The following is a 17832-nucleotide window of genomic DNA, read 5'->3' on the forward strand; positions in this document are numbered from 1 at the left end:
TCAGATGCTCACACAGAACTGGTCAGATGTCCACACAGAACATCAGAACATAATTAAAAGGTTACTCACACAGAGTCAACCTACCCCGTTCACACAGAACGCTCTTACAAATATTACCTAGTGATCTCATAACAAAATACTCACACAGAGTAACCCAGGGCATACCTGGCTAGCACATTTAAAATAATTGGAATTCACCACCTCTGAGGGTCACTTAGAGAATCACACAGACACACAGAATGAGGTCCTTCTTCCAATAGGGCTTCACCAAGTACCGTAATTGCTGGACTATTAAGTGCACCTGAATATAAACCGCACCCACTGAATTATTAAAAAATATGTATTTTGTACATAAATACGCTGCACATGTCTATAAGCCGCAGGTGCCTACCGGTACATTGAAACAAATGAACTTGGTCACTATCTTCCTCCTGTGCACTGAAACCACTGAAGTCATCTCCTTCGGTGTCGGAGATGAATAGCCTCAGAATTGCTTCATCCGATGTTGGATCGTTTTCATTTTCGCTCTCACTTTCATCCGGAGGCAAATACCCCGCTGAGCTCACGCTGCCCTTTCAACACGCAGCAGTCCAGCCTTTCGAAACCTGTTGATGATAGTGGATTTTTTGACAATGCTCCACGCTCTCAGGACCCACTGGCAGACTTGACCATAAGTTGCTCTTCGCATGCAGCCCGTTTTAGTGAAGGATTTCTCCCCACTTGTCATCCAAGACTCCCACTGAACAAGGAGCGCCACCTTAAATGCACGATTTACACTGATGTCGAGTGGCTGCAAATACTTTGGGCCATCTGCTTTTTTTCCCTCTGAAAGCCTTTGTTGTCTTTTTGCACTGAGTCAGATCCTCACGCTGCTGTTTCCAACGTCTTATCATCGACTCATTAAGGCCAAGCTCCCGTGCAGCAGCTCTCTTTCCTTTTCCAACAGCCAGATCGATCGCCTTCAACTTGAAAGCTGCATCATATGCATTTCTCTGTGTCTTTGCCATGATGAGGGTGACAAAATTACTACCGTAATCAGAATGATGGGAAGTTTGAGCGCGCTCGATTTACGTCACATTATGTGACGGTGCTCAGTTTTTTGGCGGCATGAATCTTGTGAAAGCGGGAAAAATCCATAAATTAGCCGCGTCATTGTATAAACCACGAGGTTCAAAGCGTGGGAATAAAGTAGCGGCTTATAGTCCAGCAATTACGGTACCATGTTTCACACAGAACACACAGTCCCCTGGCCCCTCACCCCCACAGACCACACCAATCCCCACTGTGATCAATTCAGTGTCAGTGCAGCCCTTGGTCACTCGCAACCGGACAATGGCAGAATATCTTTCAAATCTGCGTTCTGCCCCTGAACAGGCAGTTAACCCACTGTTCCTAGGCCGTCATTGAAAATAAGAATTTGTTCTTAACTGACTTGCCTAGTAAAATAAAGGTTCAAAAAGATATTTAAAAAAAACTTGACTTCAATCTGTGAGTGGTTCGCTCACCTTTTTCTTTAAAAAAAAAACTCAGTTCGAGATGTGGTATCCACTCGGCTCACTTCCTCTCAGATCAAAGGTTGGTCCATCTGCTTCGTTCCCGAACTGTGGTTTCCCTAAGATCCCAAGTTTGAGGGATCCCACGTGCACAATTTTTTAACCTAGATCGTCAGGAACGGTCACCGAGAGAAGATTCACATCCCATCCTTATCGCCAAATGTTGTGGAAATTTCCTGTATTACCAAATCACGAGAGAGAAAACCACACACAAGTCAGAGTTATCATAAAGTCCATCTTTAATTATATGAGCTTCATCACAACCCTGTGACTCTCAGATCAATTCAGTGTCTATAAATTAATTCTCTGAGAGTGCTTACATATTGGCAACTGAGATCCTTTATAGCAAAGACACACATAGCCAGACAGCATTGGCTATAAATGATCGTTCAGTTTGGTCTCCTAAACGAAGTTCTTATCTCGTTCTTGGTACCACTTAGAACCAAAAACATTACCTCATCCAATGGCATATATCAAATACACCCCCTCCTGGACAAGATCAGAAAAGACAGTGAGCCTCTTAGGTCATATACTAAATCAAGATAAGGGCAACTTCAGAGGGGACATGTAAATAGTTAGACACATTCCCATAAGAAGACAGGCCTGACCTCTCCCCTCTCTGGGGCCCAATGTGTCTAAGCCCTGGCAGAGAAGGGATAACTGCAAACTGCAAACAGTATTATCCAAAAGAAGACATTCTAATGACAAGTATCTCACATAAGCATTATTATATAAATACAACATCTTATTTATCAATGTTACCTAACTAATTCTGATTCTGCTACTACAGCACATAATGTGAGATGCACAGATTAGCTAAAAACACTAGCACTTCAAACATTCAGAACAAAGAGGGCAACAGCGCCTGGACTTTACAGTTTCCCTCATCGAGTCACCTTCCAAGACTGACTACCTGTTGAAAACAAGTGACAGGCAGAACCTCCCATCCACACAGTACCCAACTCCTCCCTATTCCACACACTAGAATTCAGTATTTCAGTCTATGATCACCAGGTGAGTGTACAAAAATATCTGAAAGTAAATTGACACATGTACCAAAAAAAAAAGATGTTTATGTATTTAAATCTGAAATATTGCCAGATTGGTTTTCATTATTGTAAATTGTAACGTATCCCTTGATGGTATTTGTTAGTTCAACATTATTCATTGTATCATAAGACATACAATAAATATATATTCAACCACAAGGGTGTACGAATGAGCTATGATTATTTTTTAAATCATAATAGAGGACTAATAATATTTCAGTGTAGATAAGGGAAGGCCTGTTTAAAATGAAAATATGCCAGCCAGACAAGCCAGTGTATGAATAAAACTTAATTGCATATGAATGGAGTGGAAATTAGCTGACTTTGGGATCTGTAAGGTAAGTAACAATGTGTGTGGTGGGGGGGGCATTGAAATTATATGATTTTTTACCCTGATGCCTGTTTATTAATGAAAAGCAGAAGATGGTAAATAACAATCACAATGCCTAGCCTATGCAAATTAATAGGAATGCATTCAGCCTAATTGGTAACAAATATGATGTAGGATCCTACTACGGATTTTGTTTGTAAAATCCAGATTGAATATGTCTTCATGTTTATCAAATCTGTAGGCGATTGTGGGCTAAATCAATGACAAACAGCTGAAATGTTTAGGCTTCATCTGTGGTTAAAACAGGCTGGGGTGTTTTCGGTTCGGTTTAGTCTTATGGTTTATGCGTAAGAACGCAACTGCACTGAAATGAATAGCCTGATTCAATGGGATTCTCCTGAGTGATAAATGTTTTTTTTCTGTTAAGCTGTTTGGTCTATGGTCTATGTACAGACCTATAAAGAGTCTAACTTTTTGGTATTTTGCGGTAGGCATAGCTCTAAATTGCAGAGAATTTAATAAACCAACAACATTTTCCTGTGATGTTTGAGGCTGAACAAGATCTTCGATAGGCTAGTGGGCAGCAGAAATAATCATGTAGTTAATCATTGTTATAGCCTAGATTGCTTTATATCATCTGGACCATTGATTTTCCTATGGCTAAGCAAACAAGTGGTAGCGTATGTTTTTTGCCTGTCTATAACAAGGGTTAGGCCTATATCCTCACTTACCCCCTCAATTCAAACCTTGCTTTTAACCATAAAACATCGCCACAGAAATGTATAGCCTAAGGATTGCATGGTGACAGTGATTGTGTCTGTTAATCCGGTAAACTGGGAAGTGGGGGAAAAAACGGGGTCAAATCATGACATCAGGGATTTTTTAGGTCAGAGAAAGATGCCAGAGTTTCTGATTGGAATTCCGAGTTGGATGACGGTTTAAACCAAAAAAATCAGTCAGCCCATTTTTTTCAGAGTTCCCAGTTGTCTTGAACGCACTGAAGTTGGAAGTTAGAGATTGCCGACTTCCGAGTTGTTTTGAATGCGCCACTAGAGACGTAGGCTACCTCTTGTTTTTACCTCCAACAAAGAAGCCCTTGTGTCTGTGTTGATGTGAGAAATAGGCATATCTACACAGCAATGGTGGATGGCTACAATATCAACTAGCCTAATAGGTTTTGTATTGAGGTCATAGCCCTATTTTAGCAAAAACATTTTTGACCTCTGTCATTGCCAACAAAGGGTATATAACAAAGTATTGAGATAAACGTTTGTTATTGACCAAATACTTATTTTCCACCATAATTTGCAAATAAATTCATAAAAAATCCTACAATGTGATTTTCTGGATTTTTTTCCCTCATTTTGTCTGTCATAGTTGAAGTGTACCTATGATGAAAATTACAGGCCTCTCTCATATTTTTAAGTAGGAGAACTTGCACAATTGGTGGCTGACTAAATACTTTTTTGCCCCACTGTATATGGTAGATACATGGGGCTTGAACTATGTTTTTCTGAGCAAATTCTCTATTGAATGAACATATTTGCATAAACCTTGAATGAATTAATCCTTTTATGGGTGATATGGGGGTTGGATAATTTATTTTTACATTAGAAAGAAAACCATCTCCCGACTTCACTCCTTGACTTTCCTCTTCAGTCGGTTGCTTCAACCTTACCACTCAAACAAGTCCGATGTCATGGTAATGTTGGCTAGCTAAACTCATTCGTAGAAACAATTAATTAGGTCTGTCATCTCGCGCCGAACTGCGCATGTGCAGGCAGTCAACTCAAAGACACTCCTTCGGTGTAAAGTTGTTTTTGATGAAAAGGAAATCTTGTCAGTTTTTCACTTTCACAAGTGTGAGGTTCTGTGTTATGCACTATAGCCCGTTACCATATCATATGTGATTGAATATTATCTGCTGTTGGCTTGTGTGGATGTATGTGTTATGCAACATAGCTGACTTGAGACATTGTTAACAGTTTCAGGGCCATGGGCCTTTCTCGTGATGGAAAAATACAGAATAATATAAAAAACAGGAACGGTGCAATGATTTGCGGGGGACACAAACAGAACGTAGTGTAGGTAACAAACGGTCTTTTGTTAGATAACAGGAGCCAGGTGTGTGATAACTGTATCGAGAGTATGAGCGCACAGATATTCTACACAACGATGCCTGACCTCTGAAGCGCCTATGGGGCTGGGACTAGCTCGTGCGCCAACAATCAACGATAGGCTGGGGGAGTTTAAACCACGCCCAGTCTCTACTCTGACAGGCCGGCTCGGAAGCAGGAACTACTTCTGTCAGAGTATATTATAATAACTTGGGTGAGGAACAAGTCAGTTCTCTGTTCTACCCTGCGTGGTTACAGCGAACCCGTATATACAACATTTGCATTTACCACTTATTGCTTAGCTAATAAAAAGTACATACATAGTACACAATCGGTGACTCAGTGTTATATTTATCCTGACACCAGATTTGATTGACGCAACCCTTAACACAAGGTCGGAGTAATAACACGTTCAAGTACTTAAGACGTTGACTCGAATCTAGGTTGTGCCGTTAGATTGAGAAAATTAACTAAGGATGAATATTTGTGTTTAGAAGTCAAAATATAAACATTTAAAAATGTTTTTTTTTTGGTCAAGGTTGGTAGTGTGTTTTAAGAAGAACAATTAACAAAATTAGAGAGTCTATCCACCAATGAGTTTATTGAATATAAAACCAAAAGAGAATTGATGTCAAAGACATGACCTTACAGCTTGTCCAAAAACAGTTATCAAGAAAAGAATGTGTCATTACAATAACACATAAAACATTTTTTTGCAATGGCATTTGGTAACTAGCAGTTATGTTTGTACAATTTGGCCCAGCAGATAAACCAAGTCAACAGTATGGCCTCTCTCTCTCAATAAAAAAAAGAGCCATGTAATTCAATACAAAGATAATATTAATGCTAATAGTGTTAGCAATTCTGCTTGAAATAAGAACAGTTGTTTCAAAAAAAAACTTGAACAATGAATAAAATCTAAAAGAATGCATCAAATACAAGTGTTTTTCTCTATTGCATTACAGAATGTTTCATGAAAGAAAGCCACCAAGATAAATATATTAAGACAAAAACAAGACAAATCGGCAACATAAAAACAGGGTTCAGCCAAAATATCACAGTGATATTTGCAATATAAAATGCATAAAGACTGGATAGGTAATTTAAACATCATGGAGGCGTTTTACAAAATCTATGGAATAAACATTCTACAAAGGCAACAAAGGGGGTGAGAAAGCGATGCAATAAACAAACCTGGTAGGGAATTTGTCACCGAACAAAATTTTAAAATAAATCTATTGCATGTGATAACACCAACTTTTTGCTGAGTGCATTTAGCCATATAATACACATACATTGAAAATGTTGTACATTGAACAATATATACACAGAATAATACAAAACCAAGGTTATTGCTGTATAACACATACATACTTTGATATGAAAAACTGATGTTTTCCTTTTATAGGGAAAAGAGAATATCAGGAATACAGACATCTGTACCAGGCCATAACACAAATGCCCCAAAGAGGCCACTAGCGGTGTCCATATTTGGCAGACCAGTCTGTGCGCCCATGGATGGCCTGTACTGGGGGGTGAGACCGTAGGCCAGATGTAGTCTTGGTGGGTGACGGCACATAGGAGGAGGCACCCCCCTGACTTCTGCTTGACGACCTCCAGGTTGCATAATCTGTGACAGCAGGGACAAGCCACATTATTACATTACTACACAGCACTAAGCCTGGGTTGACAACTGTGCATTGAGACTACAAAGATCACTCACTTGATGCTGCGGAGTCCCCTATAGGTCCAAGTTGCACTCTTTGACCAGCAGAGTCAACCTCTTTTTTGAAATGGGATGGTACATATCCACTTGGAAGTGTATTTGAACCTGCGATTGGGCCATCAAATATAAAAGGACATTTAAGTTACATTTTTGCTGTAAACACAGACAGAAATCACCCTAGCTTATACCACAGCCCTGTTTAGTAAGTTGACAGGACGTTGGTCCCAACCCAAACCGTTACAATTTACATTTACATTTAAGTCATTTAGCAGACGCTCTTATCCAGAGCGACTTACCATGAGTGTTTCTGCTAGGAAATGTCCCTCCTACAGGAATACTGCTGCTGCCCCAGAGGTTGCTTTCACTGTAGTCTTTGTTGGAATTTATTGCCATATTCTTTTTGGTACTTAAACCTGCAGGTGAGATACGAGAGATTAGGAAGTAGAAGTTGAGAAAGTTTGCAATGTAAGTTAATTCACAACAAGCTGCCGCTTGTGGCTCAACAAGACTAAATCATCATGACTCAGCAACATTAACAAATCCTTAGATTATCATTGATAAATCAAGTGATGAAAATAATGTAGTTTCACCCAGATTTAAAAATAATAATTTGGCATTCTATATCAGAGCATGTACATGCATATGTCTCTGATTTGGTAGACAAATGGCAAATAAAGCAAGTTCAAAGTTTACTGATAAAAAAGGCTCAATGCCAAATAACGAGTGACCCCATTTTATTATATACATAAGCAGTAACTAGACGTTCTTTACTGAAAATATGAATTTGTAAAGGTGGTCATGTTTTTGTATTTTCTACCTGGTAGATATCTTGACTGCTTCAAGTAATGCTGTTTGGCAGAGGCTGTCCTCAAAGGCTCCTGGTAGGACATGGCCTTGTTCAGATTCAAAGGTGCATTGTCACCTGTCGACACCTGCCCCTTAACTTTGGGGTTGCTGACATCCAAAACATTTCCGTACCTGAAAGACAAAGCAGAAATACATAATAAAGCCTTTATCTGAAAATATCAAACTGATAACACATGGGGACAGCCTCACCTGCTCAAAGTCTCCTCTCTTCGTTTTTCAGTAGGAAAGTTTGTTTTGCAGAGAACACTTAGCGAGGTCAACTCTGTGTCCTCAAAGTCATCCCAGCCGTCACCCTTTAAAAGGCCTGAGCCATGGCCCCATCGCCGGCGTCCTCCACCCTTAGGTTTCACCTGATAGCTTAAGAAGTTGGCATTGTCAGCCTCCTGGGTCAACTGGAAAAAGGAAATAGTGTATTAACAAATAAGAAAAATGGTTCAATTACATTTCATCAACTTTGCATGCCTAGCCATTGAATTGTGGAGGAATTTAACAAGGTATTCTAACATCTAATGACATGACTACACTGATGACAAGCATTCGTGCTCAGCTATCCCTGGTTGATGACCGCAAACTCACCTGGCTCGGCAAGCTCTTATCAACAATGTAAGGTAAACGGGTCAGTGGGACTCTCGCAGTCTCCTCCTGCTTCACAATGCGGTTGGGCTGCTCTCGCAGCAGCTCTGTGTGCCTCTGGTATAATGGAACCAGGGTGGGGGCTCGCTCAATCTGTTGCAGGGGCCTGGACGAGGTGAAATGTGGATTTGGGGTCACTGACTGGGGAGGGGGCACTGGTTTGAGCAGCAGTGGTTGTTGCTGCTGTGATGGTTGTGGAGGTAGAGGACCAGGCTGAGGCCTGCCCTGCTCCAGGATCTGCTGAGGAGTGCCCAACGCCTGACCCACGTAGAAGTAAGAGTACCTGAGGGCCTGCAAATGGAGAATAAAATGATTGATTGTTTTCCATTGAGCCCTAAGCAGGATATATTAATCAGCCAACATGCCATTAAATGTTAGAATATCTACAATTGTTTAGCTATGCACAAGCTAACATAGCTGTAGATCTATTAATTATTTCAGTATTCACCAGTCTATTGGTGGGTGTTAAAATAACTATTCTAAAGATGCATGCATGTTCATATGGATACATTCTCAACATTTATTTTAGTACAGTTTATAACAGAGATATGCCCCAGCCAGGGCTAGCTACCTGTGCAGAGGCTGGCCTCTTCTTAGGGTCCCACTGGAGTAGGTCTCTCATGAGGTGGATGGCCTCTGTACTTGCGCTGGGGATCAGACTCCTTAGATTACTGGGGACACACTGAGGCCAGCGGAAATTCATGGCTAACGACAACTGGAAGCCCTCTGGCCAGTCATTCTAGGGGAAGTGGATTAAAACCTATTATTGAAATGCTTAAATTTCACCATTCAGAAATAAAACAGAACATTTAAAAAATGTTATGACAAATTAAATTATTAATTTCAAAAGCATGTCACACAAGACCAATCACATCTTCAGTGAGATTTGATTTATGCATTTAACAACACCATGAGACATTCTACATGAAGATGTGAGGACAGTATAGCTTATAGTCAGGTTGATATACTGGATCTAACAGCCCCAGAGAACAAGGCTACCTTCTTTGGAGTTCCCAAGACTTGGCAAATTTTGAAGATGGTGTCCACTTCACTGGAGCCTGGGAACAGAGGCCTGAGGGTGTAGAGCTCTGCCATAATGCAGCCAACAGCCCACTGGTCTATAGGAGAGCTGTAGGTGGTGGACCTCAGCAGCACCTCTGGAGCTCTGTACCTGGAGATCAAATCAAAGTTTGTCGCATACACAGATTAGCAGATGTTAAAGCAGGTAAAGGGGAATGCCTTTGTTCCTAACTCCAGCAGTGCAGTAAATGTCTAACAGAACCATAGTAATACACAAATAATTCCCCCCTCCCCCCCAAAAAAGAAGAAACAAATATCAGAACTAGCAATGTCAGAGCCCGAGATATACTTGGGATGTATAGACAAATAGGGAAACCTTTACTTTTCCCACATTGTTACGTTACAGCCTTGTTTCAAAATTGATAAAATGTTTCCCCCCACCCCCCTCAATCTACACACAATACCCCAAAATGACAAAGCAAAAACAGGTCATTAGAAATTGTCACAAATTCATTAAAAAAAGGAAATATTACATTTACATAAGAATTCAGACCCTTTCCTCAGTACTTTGCTGATGCACCTTTGGCAGCGATTACAGCCTCAAGTCTTCTTGGGTATGATGCTACAAGCTTGGCACAACTGTATTTGGGGAGTTTCTCCCATTCTTCTCAGCAGATACTCTCAAGCTCTGCCAGGTCTCTCCAGAGATGTTCAATTGGTTTCAAATCCGGACTCTGGCTGGGCTACTCAAGGACATTCAGAAACTTGTCCCGAGGCCACTCAGGCGTTGCCTTGGCTGTGTGCTTAGGGTCGTTGTCCTGTTGGAAGGTGAACCTTCGCCCCAGTATGAGGTCCTGAGAACTCCGGAGCAGGTTTTCATCAAGGATCTCTGTACTTTGCTCCATTCATCTTTCCCTCGATCCTAACTAGTCTCCCAGTCACTACCGCTGGATAATATCCCCACAGCATGCTGCCACCACTATGTTTCACCGTAGGGATGGTGCCGGGTTTCCACCAGACGTGACACTTGGCCTCAGTTGCCCAAAGCGTTCAATCGTGGTTTCATCAGACCAGAGAATCTTGTTTGAGGAGTGGCTTCCATCTGGCCACTGCCATAAAGGCCTGATTGATGGAGGGCTGCAGAGATTGTTGTCCTTCTAGAAGGTTTTCCCATCTCCACAGAGGAACTCTGTTACTCAGCTCTAGGAAGAGTCTTGGTCGGGTCTAAACTTCTTCCATTTAAGAATGATGGAGGCCACCGTGGGTATTGTGTGTAGGTTAATGGAGGGAAAAAAATCTATTTAATAGATTTTAGAATAAGGCTGTACCGTAACAAAATGTGAAAAATGTAAAGGGGTCTGAATACTTTCCGAATGCACTGTACATAAAGTGAGTAATCAATTGGTTTAAATCAAATTCAAACAGGAATGCTAATCTTATCTTTGTCTAACCACAGAAACGATTTTTAGAATAGACATTACGTAAATATTAAAGTGAACAGTGTTCAATTACTGTACATAGAGCAGCAGTCTAAGGTCTCAACACAAGGAAGGGAGAAAGGCTTTATAGGCTGGTTGATGCTCCACATGAGAAAATACAAGAGGAATAATTTTGTCACAAGCTGACAGAAAAGGAGACCAATAAATTCAGATTGATCAGTAAAACAGAACTTGATCAATCACAAAATGGTGTCATAGACACATCATATGAAGGTAACAAAACTAACCATCTTGTTGAAACATAGTCTGTGTACGGCGGCCGAGATCTTATCTCACGGGCAAGCCCAAAGTCAGCTATTTTCACCAGCTCTGGTCCCATGCACAGAAGGTTCTCAGGTTTCATATCCCTGTGAAAAAATCCTGAGGGGAAAATCATACAGCGAGCATACAAAGTAACAAGTGTACCTCATTTACAGAAAATGTGCAACTAAAAAATATCTCCATGCTAGTGTATTATTCTGATAAGTGGATCATACCATGCTTATGAATAAATGCTAATCCCTGCAGTATCTGGAACATAATATTTCGCACAGCAGATTCAGGGAACAGCCGAGACCTGTAACATGATACAAATAACAATACATGAACCATGATTTTGACCTGACATACTGAGAAAATGTATCCCCAAAGCATTGAACCAATTTCAAATAGCCTATATTTAGGCTGTGTGAATAAAAAAAAAAAAAAGAAGTTAGTTACCTGTCTTTCATTAGTTGATACAAGTTCTCCTTCATGTATTCAAACACAAAGTACAAATGGTCATTTTCCCGTACAACCTCCTTGAGTTTGACCACATTCGCATGGTTGAGTTTCTTCAAGGACTGAAAGAAGGAACAAATTAGATGGCACCTCAGCAATCAAGAACAGGCATAAAGAAATCACCTCAATCTGTATATCATCAAAAACAGCTCTGCAACACTCCATGTAAGACTTTGATACATAAAACATCAACACATTCAAGGCCTCACACAAACCTGCCATACAACAAAACATTTTTGTTCAAAATCAAAACATGTTTTGACAATCAAAGCACTTCTCAGTGGCCACTGGCCAGGATGTCATCGTAAATAAGAATTAGTTCTTTATCGACTCACCTGGATAAATAAAAGGTCAGATTAAAAATATATAATAACCTATATATCATCTTGGGTACAGTGTGGGAGACAACTGGTATTTCTAAAAGTGCAGCAATTAGTGATTGTTTATGCTTTTTAATGTTTTAAGGAAACCAGGGCAGCTCAACAATGACAAGCCACTGGGGTCTGACAATCTGGATGGAAAATTACTGAGGATAATAGCACACGATATTGCCACATCTTCAATTTAAGCCTACTAGAAAGTGTGCCCTTAGGCCTGGAGGGAAGCTAAAGTCATTCCACTACCCAAGAATAGTAAATCCCCCTTTACTGGCTCAAATAGCCAACCAAGCAGCCTGTTGCCAACCCTTAGTAAACTTCTGGGGGAAAAACAGTGTTGTTTGACCAGATACAATGATATTTCACAGTAAACAAATTGACAACAGACTTTCAGCAAGCTTATAGGGAAGGACACTGAACAAGCACAGCACTTACACAAATGACTGATGATTGGCTGAGAGAAATTGATGAAAAAAAGATTGCGTGGGCCGTCTTGTTAGACTTCAGTGCACCTTTTGACGTTATCGATCATAGTCTACTGCTGGAAAAACTTGTGTTATGGCTTTACACGCCCAGCTATAATGTGGATAAACAGTTACTTGTCTAACAGAACACAGAGGGTGTTCTTTAATGGAAGTCTCTCAAATATAATCCAGGTAGAATCAGGAAAACCCCAGGGTAGCTGTTTAGGCACCTTGCTTTTTTCAATCTTTACTAATGACATGCCGCTGACTTTGGCAAAGCCAGTGTCTATGTATGGGGATGACAACACCATACACGTCAGTTACTACAGCAACTGAAATGACGGCAACACTTAACAAAGAGCTGCAGTTAGTTTCAGAGTGGGTGGCAAGGAATAAGTTAGTTAATATTTCTAAACAGAAAAACATTTTATTTGGGACAAATCATTCCCTAAACCCTAAAATAAATTGTGTAATTAAGAATGTGGAAATTGAGATGACTAAACTGCTTGGAGAAACCCTGGATTGTAAACTGTCATGGTCAAAACATATTGATACAACAGTAGCTAAGATGGAGAGATAATAAAGTGCTGCTCTGCCTTAACACTATCAACAAGGCAGGTCCTACAGGCCCTTGTTGTCACACCTTGACTACTGTTCAGTCGTGTGGTCAGGAGCCACAAAAAAATGACTTAGGAAAATTGCTGTCTGTCTGAACTACTGGCACACAGCTCAGACACCCATGCATACCCCACAAGAGGTCTCTTCACAGTCCAGAACAGACTATGGGAGGCGCACAGTACTACATAGAGCCATGACTACATGGAACTCTATTCCACATCAAGTAACTGATGCAAGCAGTAAAATTAGATTTAAAAACAGATTTTAAAAAATTAAACACACATCATGGAACAGCAGGGACTGTGAAGCAACACAAACATCAGCACAGCCACATGCACACACACAATAACATACACATGGATTTAGTACTGTAGATATGTGGTAGAGTAGGGTCCTGAGGACACAAAGTGGGTTGTGAAATCTGTGAATGTATTGTAATGTTTTAAAATTGTATAAACTGCGTTCATTTTGCTGGACCCCAAGAAGAGTAGCTGCTGCCTTGGCAGAAGCTAATGGGGATCCATAATAAATAAGTCACAGTAAACGGGTGAAGCAGGACTCAATTTTCCCATGCACTGGACAGTATGGAGGCAACTTTCAGCATGCCATATTTTCTTAGTAGAAGGGAAAGTCATTATGGGTCTTGGTGGTGGCACATGCTATTTACAGCTGATATTCCAACTAAGATCGCTCAGGGGCTGGATTATTCTAATATGCTGCTATGCTTCTTTGGTACCAAGCTCTAAAGTAAGGAATGAATGTCTGGCACAGGATCTAGAGTTCAAATCCAAGGGCAGTTCACAGAAGAATCACCTTCTAGATTACTTGTGCTGGTTTCTGTGGTTCTAAGCTGAGGTGGAATTTAAATAGTCATACAAAAACTGTAACAGGTGAAACAGCTGTGGTAGGTTGTATGTATTATGTTTCCATGTTTTGGAATCAATAGGTGGAGCATTTTACCCACAAGCATCATATCTGGAAAGGAGCACTTACTATGACCTCACGAAGATTCATGCATTCTTCCCATGAGTAGAACTTTCTCTTCATTCTGAAACAAATTTGCAATCATTCACGATTAGCTTAACTTAAAGGGATATTTTGGCAATGAAGCCCTTTATCTACTTTCCCAGAGTCAGAAGAACTAATGGATACCATTTATGCTAACTAGCATTAGAGCAATGACTGGAAGTCTAAGGTATCTACCAGCAATAGCGCTAACGCTACTTAGCAACTTCCTTGGGAAGTAAAACTGGTACCCACAAGTTCATCTTACTCCAGGGAAGTAGATAAAGGGCTTCATCGTCAAAGGGCTTTATTATAATTTTAATAAAAAGGACAGACATCATAGATCCTTTTGATTATAAAACATACTGGGACTCTTAATTGATATAAGAAGTTTGAGTCATAAGAGATGAATACGTAGTGCGTAAAATATATGATTGAAACCACCAAACATGTTCATAACATGTAGGCCTTCTCTATTTCAATCTCAAGAAGAGAAACAACCAACATCATGGATTTACACAGCTAATAATGGCTAGTCCAACATTACTATATGTTCCAGCTGGCAGATAGCCGCTGATACGTTGGTAGTGAGGGATACTGCATGATTCTGGCATGTTCTACCTGCCCAGAGTCAGACGAACTTGTGGATAACATTTTTATATCTCTGCATGTATGGGTATGAAGTTAGTGGTAGTTTCACGAGCCAATCCTAACTAGCGTTAGCGCAATGACAAAGTCTACAGGTACAGTAGCGTTGCTTTTACAACCAACCTTTACTTGGCAATAGGCTACTTTCTCAATTCCCGACTTGGAAGCCACCTCTGTCTTCTAAACTTCCATGGCTAGTTGCAGGTGGTTCGTGGGATTTTAGAAAATGCTGTTAAATAAAATAAATTTTTGCTCTATGGTCGAAAATTAGCTGCTTACCCTAAACACTACCTACATATCAACAGCTATCCGCCAGCTGGAACAGATAGTAATGTCATACTAGCCATTGATTTATTAGCTTGGATTTATGCTGCTCGTCTGCGGCTGACCCACACACTTCCTGTCAAAGCTATAAATGGAATCCAGAGGCTTTTATGGTGCCGCCCAAAAGGTACCGTACCCACCAAGAGATGCTTTTTTTATCAGCTAAATGGGTGGGCCTGTCAGTCATCTGTGCACTTTTATTTGTCTAATACATCGGTCTAGCCAGCTGTCAGCTTAACCACACGTACTGTGGGAGTGGCCACCTGCTAATGCCATTCCTAGCAAATCCCACAAGCACCGGCAGCTCATTTTACAACACGGCTTAGCAGCTACAACCACTTGTAGGCTAAAGCTCTTCAATTTAGCTACCAGAGGATAATATGTAGCCTACACTAGTTTACCATCCCTGCAAGGATGGACTGGATAGGCACACAGAGATCAGACATATTTTTTTCATAATAATAATATTTCAATGACAATGTGCCCTACACTCACTTCTTAATGGCGACTAATTCCCCTGATTCCAGGCTGCGGCAGAGGATGACTGAGCCGTAGGTGCCATCCCCGAGCTGCCTGAGAGTGGTGTATCTATTCATGGCGCTGCCCTCTCCTCGCCATTGCCTAGGGGAAGATCAGATCACTATGGCCAGGAGGAACACAGAGGTGGCAGGCTTGAAGCCCCCTGCATCTGTTGAGTGTAACCAGATTTTCCTGTGACAACAGCAGTGGACCACAGGCACAGCTGTAGGACTCATGTTGTCATGGGCTTCTTGCCTCTTCCTGAGGAAAAGGGATGGGATGTCATTAGAGGAAGCCATAAAACCAGCAATGAAATCACAGAGGGAAAATATACACTTGGTAAATGCTAACTACCTTTAGCACCTAATTTAGGGATGCAAATTTCGGTCAATTTTGCTGCCGACTAACCGACCCTCAGTAACCTTAACCGGTCAACAAATATTTTTTACCCAGCAAATACTATGCATGCATACAAGGAACGGCCAATTTAAATTAAGAGCTTAATGGAAACATGCAACAATAGCAAGTCTATCATCTTACAGTCAAAATGAGCATGTTGAGCATGCAAGCTAATAGAAGCTAATAAAACGTCATTTTCAAACATTTGCCAAAAGGCAATTCGCGGGAAAACACCGTTCTAAACAGCGCACCTAACCTGAGCGGTTCCATGTGTCAGAGATTAAAATCTGTTAGACATTTTGAAGGAGGAGGCATCTAATAGCAACAACTATGATTAGTTGCTAATATGACTAGGATTGTGCTTTTAGCTTCTGGACAAGGAAAGAAAGTTGACATGAAAACCAATAAAACAGGAAAGAAATGCTGGTTAAAGGCATGAGGAAGTCTCTAAAATAATTGCCTCGACGTTTCTGTGGATGGATTTTGGCAAGGCTACTTTGAAACAGGATAAAACATTATTTGAAGTAAAGTTTTAAAAAAGCCTCAAGCTCACATTGCATAGTGGTGGGTGACAGCCTGCCTTACCGTTGACTATAGCCTATGCACTCGAATGGCAAATGGGAGGCGCGCTTTTTTTACGAGTTGAGATGAATAAATAAATTTAAAAAACACTCGTTTTAATCGTGGCCATCACAACAGTTAAACACGCGATTGAATTTATAATTGTTATTTTTTAGGCAATGACTAAATCGGCTCTATATGCTGGCGCATGTGATAAAATACATGACCACGAACGAAACGCACCAATGTCATTCCACAAAATTATGCAAATTAACTTGGACTGTTAAGCATGACAAGCCAAATGTATTTTCGTTAAAGGTTAACATATCTAGCGCCTATTGATGAAGGCATCGGTTTTCTAAACGTGAACACGCATCGCTTGCGGTACGGTTTGGAAACATAAGGAATATCTTCCATATCAGCGAGAAATAATAAATAGAAAACGAAAGGTTAAATTACTAGGGTTAGTGTTACAGTAATTAGCTATCTACCATGCTTCGAACACCTGTTTATGCGAAGAAGGCCTCCAGAAACCAGTTGCTACTGAAAACTACTGTGGGCTGCAACTTTCGGTAGGACACTACTAATTAAGAGTACATACTTTGAGTCTAGCTATTTCATCACTAGCTAGCTAGTGACCTAACGTTACCAAAAGACATGCATAAGATGAAGTGTAAAAAAACAAAACTGTCTGGTAAGATTTTACCATAATGTCATGTTTACATAGTTAGCAGTACTGCTAGATAACTTACTGCTGCAACAACAAGAAACAACAAAAAAATACTGCAGCGAGCTAACGTTAGGCACACGATCAATCTGATTGTTGCTGATAATGACAAAAACTAAGAGTAAAAGATGCTCACCCACTCTGTTTCAACTCGATGAACAAAGCATCGCTGAACTCCAATAGTCAACCACCCTCACATAGGCCCATCACAACAAATCACAGCTGCACGACCACCAAGGCAAGGGTGTAGCAGATTTGCGTATTCTTCTTCAGTGGTGTTTGGCAACCAATGTTATATTACCGCCACCTACTGGTATCATGGCATTCAAACATTTTGTTTGTGCATGCCACCACCTACTGTGCGGTAGTGTGTGGTCGATGAGATTACATTTGACACAAAAATAAAAAGAGGGAAAGTGAAAAATGCACCACCAACTAACCCTACGCCTACAGTATATACTACTATTTCATCAAATTATCCTACACCAGGCCTACGGCCTGGGAGGACGGGAGTCTTTCGTTCAACACACCTTGTAACTCTTGTGATTTTATGTAACATTTCTGCAGTACAGTTGATAACCATGACAATGAATGCTAAGAAGCCAACCTTACTGAAGCACAAATTCGTCCTATCAT

General features: G+C 40.6%; 1 protein-coding gene across 2 annotated transcripts; it reads right to left on the minus strand.

Moving 5' to 3' along the window:
• Window positions 1-5624: 5624 nt before the first annotated feature.
• Window positions 5625-17467, minus strand: LOC115113036 (serine/threonine-protein kinase ICK-like). 2 transcript variants are annotated; one of them, XM_029640233.2, is made up of 14 exons: window positions 17337-17467; window positions 15486-15770; window positions 14007-14061; window positions 11495-11616; window positions 11272-11351; window positions 11023-11155; window positions 9276-9447; window positions 8848-9015; window positions 8220-8567; window positions 7833-8035; window positions 7594-7754; window positions 7073-7189; window positions 6774-6881; window positions 5625-6680 (listed from the first exon to the last, which is right to left on the minus strand). In XM_029640233.2, the coding sequence occupies exons 2-14, from the start codon at window positions 15584-15586 to the stop codon at window positions 6526-6528; spliced, it is 1923 nt and encodes a 640-aa protein (XP_029496093.1). In that variant the 5' UTR covers window positions 15587-15770; window positions 17337-17467; the 3' UTR covers window positions 5625-6525. The 2 variants fall into 2 exon arrangements, with proteins under 2 accessions (XP_029496093.1, XP_029496092.1); XM_029640232.2 differs by having other exon boundaries at window positions 17333-17467.
• Window positions 17468-17832: the final 365 nt, after the last annotated feature.

This window comes from Oncorhynchus nerka, linkage group LG28 (assembly GCF_034236695.1).
Source record: "Oncorhynchus nerka isolate Pitt River linkage group LG28, Oner_Uvic_2.0, whole genome shotgun sequence".
Taxonomy (NCBI): Eukaryota; Metazoa; Chordata; class Actinopteri; order Salmoniformes; family Salmonidae; genus Oncorhynchus; species Oncorhynchus nerka.

Coding starts and splice junctions, on each gene's coding strand:
- LOC115113036 (XM_029640233.2), bottom strand. CDS start 15,586: ATGAATAGATACACCACTCTCAGGCAGCTCGGGGATGGCACCTACGGC. Junction 9,448..11,022: donor GACTATGTTTCAACAAGATG/GTTAGTTTTGTT, acceptor TTTGATCTCCAG/GTACAGAGCTCCAGAGGTGC. Junction 7,190..7,593: donor GCAGTCAAGATATCTACCAG/GTAGAAAATACA, acceptor TCTCACCTGCAG/GTTTAAGTACCAAAAAGAAT.